This window comes from Macrobrachium nipponense, chromosome 29, assembly GCF_015104395.2.
Source record: "Macrobrachium nipponense isolate FS-2020 chromosome 29, ASM1510439v2, whole genome shotgun sequence".
Taxonomy (NCBI): domain Eukaryota; kingdom Metazoa; phylum Arthropoda; class Malacostraca; order Decapoda; family Palaemonidae; genus Macrobrachium; species Macrobrachium nipponense.
This window is the reverse complement of record NC_061092.1, coordinates 19,415,785-19,427,189: the sequence shown is the minus strand read 5'-3', so window position 1 is coordinate 19,427,189 and position 11,405 is coordinate 19,415,785. Positions and strand designations below refer to the sequence as shown.

Genomic DNA, 11,405 nt, shown 5'->3' with positions numbered 1-11,405 from the left:
AGATCTCTATTTTTTTTATTTATCGTGATTTATATGCAAATATTTAAAAAATTATAAAAGCCACGACCATGAGTTATTGTTTCTTATATACTACATGAAATTGCGCACATTTCCATATATAGAACTCTATATTAATGGTCAATATGAAACGGTGAAAATATTACGACAATGTGACTCAAGCATTTCGGAGATTTACCGCCGAGATTCCGCGAGCGGAGGGAAGGAAAAAGTTTTTTTCAAAAATTCACCATAAATCAAAATATTGTGCTAAAGACTTCCAATTTATTTCAAAATGAAGATAAATGATTGAATATTACTATACTGTAATAGTTTTAGCTTACAATTGCGTTTTTCGACCATTCCAGTCGAGTCAAAGTTGACTGAATGTCGATTTATTTTTCTATTTATCGTGTTTATATGCAGATATTTCAGAAATGATAAAAGCTATAAATGTGAGGTATTTTTGGTTATATTCTACTTGAAATTACGCACATTTTCATATATAGAACTCTATATAACGGGTTATATGAAATGGTACAAATATTACGACAATGTGACTCAAGCATTTCGGAGATTTGCCGCCGAGATTCCGCGAGCGGAGAGAAGGAAAAAGTTTTTTTTTTAAATTAACCATAAATTGAAATATTGTGCTAGAGACTTCCAAATTGTTTCAAAATGAAGAAATGATTGTATATTAGTAGACTGTAAAAGATTTAGCTTACAATTGCGTTTTTTTACCATTTCGGTTGAGTCAAAGTTGACCGAATGTCGATTTTTTTCTATTTGTTGTGATTTATATGCAAATATTTCAAAAAATTATAAAAGCTATGACCAAGAGTTATTTTTTGTTTTATTCTACATAAAATTGCGCACATTTCCATATATAGAACTCTATATAACGTCTAATATGAAACGATGCAAATATTACGACAATGTGACTCAAGCATTTCGGAGATTTGCCGCCGAGATTCCGTGCTCAGAGGGAAGGAAAAAGTTTTTTTTCAAAAATTCACCATAAATCAAAATATTGTGCTAGAGAACTCCAATTTATTTCAAAATGAAGATAAATAATAGAATATTACTAGACTGTAAGAGGTTAAGCTTACAATTGCGTTTTTTACCATTTTGGTCGAGTCAAAGTTCATCAAATGTCGATTTTTTCTATTTATCGCGATTTATATGCAAATATTCAGAAATTGATAAAAGCCACAACCATGAGTTACTGTTTCTTATATACTACATGAAATTGCACACGTTTCCATATATAGAACTCTATATAATGGCTAATATGAAATGGTGAAAATATTACAACAATGTGACTCGAGCATTTCGGAGATTTGCCGCCGAGTTTCTGCTTGCAGAGGGAAGGAAAAAGTTTTTTTTCAAAAATTCACCATAAATCAAAATATTGTGCTAGAGACTTCCAATTTATTTCAAAGTGAAGATAAATGATTGAATATTACTAGACTGTAATAGTTTTAGCTTACAATTACCTTTTTTGACCATTCCAGTCGAGTCAAAGTTGACCGAATGTCAATTTTTTTTTCTATATATCGTGATTTATATGCAGATATTTCAAAAACTGTGGGGTATTTTTTGTTATATTCTACATGAAATTGCACACATTTTCATATATAGAACTCTATATAATGGTTAATATGAAACAGTGCAAATATTACGACAATGTGACTCAAGCATTTTGGAGATTTGCCGCTGAGATTCCGCGAGCGGAGGGAAGGAAAAAGTTTTTTTTTTTTTAAATTCACCATAAATCAAAATATTGTGCTAGATACTTCCTATTTGTTTCAAATTTGTTTCAAAGTGTATAACTGAATCACAAAAGTTAGGAACGTGATAAATCCATAAATAAAGATAAATACCACGAAGGAAAAATAGACGAAGGAGTCTGCAAGATCTTTGGACTTTAAAAGTCCTTTACTGAGCAGATACTGACATAAGTACGAGAAAAGACAATACAAGAAGGTGCGTATAACTGACAGATAGGGATTATAAAGGGATTAGTACTTAGAATCCGTCACACCTGGAAGATAAGAAACCTTCCCAAACAATCATAAACAATGGGTGCAATTAAAGGTTTAAGACAATCATCTCAGATACAATTTCCAGACAATTAAAGGATTATAGGTGACAGCTATTCGGAACTTGGTAAACAAAACCATATTCACAAAACATAACAGACATACATTACAACAAAATTTAATAACTCTAAGGCAACTGATTTTTATTTAAGTCAGTAATTATATATTTGAGGTCATTCTTAAACATGTTACAGATACAAGGGTCTAAATGAAAAAGGCCACAACTAACATTGAAATTACAATGAAAAGTAAGTTGTATTAAAGCAGATTCTAAAAGATTTCGTGATAAGACATCTCTTGACCATGCAATTACTGAACTATCAATCCAATTAATTCTTTGGTTGTTTTCACTTAAATGAATGAATAATGCATTAGATTTTTGCCCAGTTTTTACAGAGTAAAAATTCTAAGAACATTCTCAGTTTGCCTTATTTTAACGGATTTGAAACCATTAAACCATTGTTAAAAGCTTTTAATGTCATCCTTGTTTTTTCCTATAATAACACACTAAAAAGAATGTTAACCCTTAAACGCCGACTGGACGTATTTTACGTCGACATTTTTTGTCTCTCGGGTGCCGACTGGACGTATTTTACGTCGACATACAAAAGTTTTTTTAAAAATTCGCGGAAAAATACTTTTAGGTCTACCAGCCGAAATCTCTTGAATCACGTGCCTTGGGGGATGCTGGGAGTTCACGGATCAAGGTGTTGTTTTGTTTACAATCGTTACGCAGGCGCGCAAGCGCGAATTTCTTTCTTGCCACACTAAAAAGTATCTATGACACATCTCGGAAATTATTTCGTCACTTTGACATAATTTTTTTACTATTTTAAATTAGCCGTTACATGAAGTATTATATATGAAAATGTGGGCCTTTTTATGTAGAATGCAACTAAAAAATACTCATGATTATAGCTTTTATCAGTTTTGAGATATTTTCATATAAATAACGATAAGTGCCAAAATTTCAACCTTCGGTCAACTTTGACTACCGAAATGGTCGAAAAACGCAATTGTAAGCTAAAACTCTTATATTTTAGTAATATTCAATCATTTACCTTAATTTTGCAACTAATTGGAAGTCTCTAGCACAATATTCCGATTTATGGTGAATTTATGAAAAAACTTTTTCCTTACGTCCGCGCGGTAACTCTTCCGAAAAAAATCATACATGTGATTGTGGTAATGTTTGCACCATTTTAAATTAGCCGTTACATAAAGTTTTATATATGAAAATGTGCGCAATTTCATGCACAATACAACTAAAAACAACCCATGGTTGTAGCTTTTATCAATTTTGAAATATTTTCATATAAAAAATGTGACAAATTTTCAACCTTCGGTCAAATTTTGACTACCGAAATGGTCGAAAAACGCAATTGTAAGCTAAAACGCTTATATTCTAGTAATATTTAAGCATTTACCTTCATTTTGCAACAAATTGGAAGTCTCTAGCACAATATTTCGATTTATGGTGAATTTATGAAAAAAATAACATTTTCTTTACGTCCGCGCGGTTACTCTTCCGAAAAAATCATACGTGCGATTGTGGTAATGTTTGCACCATTTTAAATTAGCCGTTACATAAAGTTTTATATATGAAAATGTGCACAATTTCATGTATAATACAACAAAAAATAGTTGAAGGTTGTAGCTTTTCTCATTTTCGAAATATTTGCATATAAATCACGATAAATAGAAAAAAAACCACGTTCGGTCAAATTTGACTCTACCGAAATGGTCGAAAAACACAATTGTAAGATAAAACTCTTACAGTCTAGTAATATTCAGTCATTTATCTTCATCGTGAAACAAATTTGAAGTCTCTAGCACAATATTTAAATTTATGGTGAATTTAAAAAAAAAAAAACTTTCCTTCCCTCCGCGCGCGGATTCTCCGCCACAAATCTCCGAAATGCGTAAGTCCCATTCTCGGAATATTTGTTCCGTTTCATATTAGGCATTTCATAGAGTTTTATATATGAAAATGTGCGCAATTTCATGTAGAATAAAACGAAAAATATTTGAAAGTTGTAGCTTTTCTTATTTCTGAAATAATTGCATATAAAAAATATATATAAAAAAATTCGACATTCGGTCAACTTTAACTCGTCAGATATGGTCAAAAACTGCGTTTGTAAGCTAATATTCTTACAGTATAGTAATATTCAATCATTTTTCTTCATTTTGAAAGAAATTGGAAGTCTCTAGGACAATATGTAGATTTATGGTGAATTTTTTAAAAAAAAATATTTGTTTACGTCCGCTCGTTACGAATTCATGCATTATTTTGTGATAATATTTTCTCTGTGTTGCTTTTATCGTTTTACAATGTGTTATATACCAAAATGATTGCAATTTAGTGTCCATTACAACGAAAAAAAAAGTAACTTGTTACCTTTAACTGTTTTGCTCACAGCGCGATTTGAATACAATTATATATGAAATTTTGTTTTTGCGCTATCATATATCGCATTATTTATATATGATAATGATAATTTTTTTCATTTCTGATGGTTGCATACTAAACTTCAGGCAATGACAAAAAAAGGAGCCAAAAATGAACTCTTAATCTTGAAAACTAAGCGCGCTGTGATTTTTTGAAAAAAATATTTTTCCACTTCCACGCTCACTCTGAAACGTCTCCGGCACACGGGAGACATTTTTTTTTTTTAGTGCTTCGGCGTTTAAGGGTTAATAAAAAATGGCCCCAGAGAAAGCAACAACATAATATATAAAATTCCATATATGGATTGTCCCTCATTCTATCTCGGACAGTCCAGCAAAGGCTTAGAAGTAAGGCTAAGCCAGCATAAATACTCAGATATAAAACTCTATGTAAAGGCTAATATAAAACGGTGCAAAAATTATGACAAAGTGACGAAAGAATTTTTGAGATGTGTCACTGATGCTTTTTAGTGTGAAAAGAAAGAAATTTGCACATGCGCGCCTGGGTAACGCTTATAAACAAAACAACAGCTTGATCTGTGAACTCACAGCATCCCTGAAGGTGCGTGGTTCAAAATTTTTGCCAAGTAGACCTATAACTATTTTTCCGAGAATATTTAAAAAACATTTTTGAGTCTAAGTATTTTACATCAATTAAGTACACAACAGACAATTTTAGTCGCCGTAAAATACGTCCAATAGGCATTTAAGGGTTAAATTCAGGTTGGTTAGCTCTTTTCCATGCCACATCTACCAAAGTCCTTAGGTATTTAAGTTTCAAGGCAATACCATAAATAGTTTTAATCTCAGCATCAATAAACTGCGGGCCACAGACACATAAAGCCCTTAAGAACATTCCAGAAAAAGCAGAGAATTTAACATTTTGATGGTGATTGGAGTAATAATGAACAAAAGAGGGCAATATTAGTTGATTTTCGAAAAACTGAAAAGGCGAAATTTCTATCATTTCTATGGACAGTTACACTAAATTATTGAGATTAATAATTATTAGAAGATTTTCATGAACTGGCCAAGTACAGAAAATATCATCCACATAGCTAAACCATATAACTTTTTGGGGCAAAATTCTTGGTGAGAGTTACAGGAGATAAGGGATTACCCATAGCCATTCCAAACTTTTGTACAAAAAATTCCGCATTAAAACAAACTTTTCTATTTGATGCATAACGTTATGAGACTAAAGTGGTTTACTACAGTTAAAGGATTATCATAAAGTTCTAACTTATCCTCCAAAAATTCAAGTAAATCATCTTCAGGCACTTTTGTAAATAAAAAGACATCAAAACTAACCATATTAACAACAAAATTCAAATTTAAACTGTTCAATTTGTTTATAAAATCAACATTGTTTTTTACATTTGTGTTAGAAATGTTTCCTATCGAAGGTGTAAGAATTTTTACAAGTCAATCATGTAAATTATACATAACTGAGCCTTACGAAAATAACTTGAAAATATAGTAATTAGTGAATATTTCTTGAAAGAAAGCCATAAATTATAGAATTTTTTGCAAATAATTCCGGGATAAGTTCCACAGAAAAATCTGCAAATAGGTGAAGCCGCAAATCCTGAACCACGAATATATGATAGTCAACTGTACTTCCGGAGTTCTAAAAGCTGGAATACGAGAGAGAGAGAGAGAGAGAGAGAGAGAGAGAGAGAGAGAGAGAGAGAGAGAGAGAGAGAGAGAGAGAGAGAGAGTGTGTTGCTAACATCTACCCTTGCATGCTATGAGTCCTGACTTTTAGGTGCAACATCAATAGAATCTTTGTAGGGGTTGGGGATGATGTGTCAGAAATGTCAGAGAAAGTAACAGCCACTGGATCAGGCAGGCTAGAATCCACACATTTCATATGAAAAACTACCAGAGGAAGGTGCCCTCTAGATTCCGACAGACTACCATCATTAGTGGCAGGGATAGAGAAAGCGAAAGGAGACAGATCTTCCAACATATAAAGCAAAGTGGTAGGTAAAGGTGATATTTCAGATCAGGCATACAAAGCAAGTGTAAGTTCCTCATGTACAGTAGACGAAGATAATATTTCATACCAGACTGCAGGGTATGTTGGTGTAATGGAAGTTGCATCATCATTTTTCCTTAACTACTGCACACACTCCTGCAAAGGTGTAGAAGGGATGGGGTGAAGGGTAGATGGGAACCAACAGTGACCTCCAAAGCAAGAGATATAGTATATCAGGAGTCTTAGAGCACTTTAGAATACTTAAAATTCATCTTGTGATGAAGTCCAGCTCTAGCAAACATCATAGGTCATTTAATGAATGCATACTTGGCCCTAGCAAGAGGTCTAAAAAGTATGAGTCCTTCTATCTGAATTAGCCATGAAGCCATTGCAGAACCTACTGTAAGGCATACTTAGAATGACTAATGATGAAAAAGATGTGAAAAACAAAAAACTTATGTTAATGCTGAAATGCAATAGGTTAACACATGGAAAGCAATAAACATTAATAATTTTACATCAATATTTGGAATAGGTATTGAAATGTGCAAATACATTATCAATATTAATACCAATGCCTAACCAATAAGTTTTATAAAAATAAGTAACTTTCTTCCCAGCAAAGCATAAGAATGCCTTTTGCAACAGAAGAAAACCCTCTATCTCTATCCAAAGAAATCCAGAAAAATTGAGGTTAAGCAAGTTTGTGAATGTACAAAACTTTTTGCTGATACCATCAACAACTATAATGATACAACAGTAGAATGGAACAATTCTTGTTCTGGAAAACGCAACAGTTCAGTTCTTCAAAAAACAATAACATACTATAGTACAGTAAATAATGACACAAACTGTCAAACATAACTGATAGAAAATTATTATAGGGTGAATATTAATGATGAATGAGGAAAGAATGGAAAGAAGGAAATTCCATGATCAGCATAAGTTTGGAGTAAAGCTGCAAGCTGCAGCTAGGATGGCAGATACTCGATGAACTGTTACTTTTTCTTACCCCTTTAACCTGTGGCACGTGTATTGTTTCTCATTGTTAACACTGCTGCCATTCTTTTGCTGTTTTCAGTCTCATAAAATTTTCATGGATGAACAAATAGGCTATGTAATTGTAAAGTGTAGTAATTGGCTCATGTTGCAGCGAGTATAATTTTGCGTTGCATCTTGTCCCAATTGCAGATTTCAGTGTAAAAGGTGTGGGAGTATTTTAGAAATTTTGTATTGCCATAAATCAATCTTGGTATTTAACTATGTATCTGCAGATAACTTAGTAGGACTGTCATTCTTATTGACACAAGGTATGAAGACTCACTAAAGTTTACCTTTTGCTTTATACTTCAGATGGCAGCAGATGAATCAAATATAGCTGAAGACACAGATTCTGACACGAAAATGGAAGACATGATGGAAGAGAGTAAAGATGAAGATTTAGGAGCTGACATAACAGCTTGCAGTGAAGAAGTCTTGGCCATCAATTCATCATCAGCTAGGGAACCTCAGCCTATGTTGCTTCTGCCTCATGCAAACCAACGGTAACTAAAATGCCTTTGAAGTAATAGTTTCCATACAAGAGACAGACCTATTTTACTATTGCATTAACTTACTCACATTTAAGTGAATGTGGACTGCTCTTGGTGAACATGACACTACTTTAAAATTAGTTCCATTTGAGTAATAATTAAATTATGGTCAGGCCCTAGTATCTGTGGGTAAGTAATAGTTTCCAAGTTTATAAGTATTAATCATTCATAATACATGGTCACAGAATGGTAATTAGAATTCTCTTAAAAGAAAAGAAAAATTCTTAAATGACATCATGGAATGTTCTAGAAAGAAAAAAAAGTGATGTCACTTCCTGAAAATGCTTTACGATAGCTTATGCAGAATCGTTTTGGGCCTGGGATACAACAATGACAATCAATCTAGGGTGTGTCCTTGAAGAAATGACGGATGCAACCTCATGAAACCTGCACAATTGCCATGTCCTTTGGACAAAAGACATTGGTGTTAAAAAAAAACAAAGCTCATGATGTTTCCTATCTTAAGTGATGACAGGTTTCCAAAACAAAACGAAGAACTCGATCTTCCTTGTTGCTAACTATTAACAGCTAGAACAAAACAGCGTGTGTTACTGGGAGACAAAATGCACGATTAAAGATGTATGTTATTCTTATCTTGTGAAATGTGAACATACAGTATTTACTACAATAATGTAACAGTACTGGAAGGGATATACATTTTACAAGGCAATATTATAGTAATACTTTGTGTAACATAGAAGAAACGTCAGAGGAACTGACAAAGGATAAACTTGAAGGGACGAGAAGAGAAGACTGGATGGGAAAGGAAATTGGAGACCTAAGAAGAGAAGTGATAGACCTTAAGAGAGGGAAACAGGAATTGAAACAACAGCATAGTAGAAAGCAGAAAAGAGTTTTCTGGGCTCGACCTGTGTCGCCCAGTGAAATGTCCCTATAGCACTCATTTCTAGGTATGAATAAATGCTAAATATACCAGAGAAAAAAGCCATATGGAATGCCAGAGTTACTACCTCCGGCTCGCTCACCCTCATAGGGTGTCGGTATAGCACAGGAGCGAGTGGAAACCACTATCACAGATGCTTTGGGAATTAGATGTCTCCTCTCTCAAAACCCCCCAGATGCTGAAGCCTTGCCAAGGATGGGGGCTTAGGGTTCAGCAGCTGGGCCCTGATGCCTGGTGGGAACTGCTCTCGCTGGGCCTTGGTGCCCAGCTGTTGATTCAACGAAATAAGTCAGCCCTTTTTCTTCTACTAAAAACATTTCATCTTTCTGCCTTCCTCCCCCTATAAGGTATGGATTCTATGATGATGACTATTGGCTTGGTTTTGGACATGATTTAGTCTAAATCTTGGGATTTGAAGGAGGGTGAGGATGGACGACATGCCACCTCACCCGTAGAACTCTAGTACCTGACGTGGTCGAGCGAGGGGAAAGTTTAATGTCAAACCCTATCCTCAATGCCGGGTCTGATCTCGACGGACATCATGACGCCTTAGCACTGGAGATAGGGTGTATATCCAGTAATTACCCCTAGGACGTCCCTAATTAAAGGGATGACCCGTCCTCTAAGTGTGACTCCATGGTGGGTGTGGGCAATCCCCCCCTATTTCTGTTGACGACCCTATGCTTTCATCGAAGGACTTGTCCACGGAACCCAAACATCAATTTTTCATGGTCGGTCCCCAGGATCAATGTAGTATCCCTGGGCCGAATGACAGACGGACACAGTTGACGACCCAAAGCAATGCGAGTAGATATAATACAGCCAGGAAATCTAAACAAAAAGCCTCTGGCTCCAGTATTGTCACACTGGAACCATTTGCCATGAAGAAAAATAAAAAGTATGAAATAGCTCCTGGGGTCTTTGTACCCAATTCCTTTAATAAATACCTGAATTTGAAGCTTGAAGGTGACAATATAGACATTTTTCAAGTACACAGGGAAATCGTGAAATGTTGTGGCAGACAGCCAAAAATAACACCGCAGAATGGAAATATGCTCCTTGTAGAAGGCATCTCCCCAGAGGAGAGCATGTAAGTTGAAGGGATTGTCAGGACCTTTGCAGGAGTTACGGTTGAGTGCACTCCCCACTCCAGCCTGAACTCAGCAAGGGCTAGATTTATGCCCCTCAGTTGATGGCTTTCTCTGAGGAGAGACTTTAACAGAATTAAAAAGACCAGAAGTGTAATAAAGGTGGAAAGGATGTCAAAGAAGGTTGTTAATAACAGAATACCTCAGCCTACCTTAACCCTTAAACGCCGAAGCGGTAAAAATAAAAAACTCCCCCGAATTCCGGAGCCGGTTTTGAGCGAGCGCGGAAGCGGAAAAAATAATTTTTTTCAAAATCACAGTGCGCTTAGTTTTGAAGATTAAGAGTTCATTTTGGGCTCCTTTTTTTGTCATTGCCTGAAATTTAGTATGCAATCATCAGAAATGAAAAATAATATCATTATCATATGGTAATAATGCGATAGATGGTAAGCGAAAAAAAAAAATTCATACATAATTGTATTAAAATCACGCTGTGCAAAAACGGTAAAAGCTAGCGAGTTTCTTTTTTTTTCGTTGTATTTTACACTAAATTGCAATCATTTTGATATATAATACATTGTAAAACAATAAAAGCAACACCGGAAAATATTATCACAAAATGATGTACGAATTCCATAACGCGCAGACGTAAAAAAATGTATTAATAAACATTACCCTTAATATAATTTATCTAGCCCTAAATCCCCAAAAACCGCACCAAAATTTACCACATTGGCAACCCTGTTACCTCTATTCTGTCCGCCAGTTGGCAACACTGTCGTTGACAGATACGAAAACCTTCCCTCAAATCAGTTGTTAACGAGCGCCCGTGTTGTTTACATCACGGCCGCTCTTTATATAAATCCTTAAACATTTTTGTGCCTTTAAAGCTTTCATTATTTGTTAAATGAAACTTTATATGAATTACCACTCACGCATTACATCCCGAAATAGTGAATTAACTTTGATTTCTGTTGTGGTTCTTATCTTAAATTACGAACTTTTGCGCGACCCGGAACTACTGACCTGTCCAATTCTACAATGGATTACCAAGAAATTACGATGCTTCCTTCTGCCAGCAACATCAGGAACTGCCCGGTTTGTGGGACAAGGATGAGTAGCAGGGAGTATGAACCCCATGACATTTGTAGTTCTTGTCGTGGACAGGTTTGTGACTTGACTCTCGTTGTGACGTATGTAAGCCCTGGTCTGACGAGGATATGACTGCTTATATGAAACGCCAAACAATCTTGCAGCGTAAAAGATCGGTTAAGGAGAAAAAGAAATCGA

General features: G+C 34.9%; 1 protein-coding gene across 1 annotated transcript in view; it reads left to right on the top strand.

The window, feature by feature from the left end:
* Positions 1 to 11,405, top strand: part of LOC135206170 (anaphase-promoting complex subunit 5-like) — a 621,184-nt gene that overhangs the window by 392,382 nt on the left and 217,397 nt on the right. Inside the window, exon 6 of the mRNA XM_064237464.1 lies at positions 7,885 to 8,075. Within this exon, the coding sequence (XP_064093534.1) occupies positions 7,885 to 8,075 (191 nt within the window). The remainder of the gene's footprint in view (positions 1 to 7,884; positions 8,076 to 11,405) is intronic.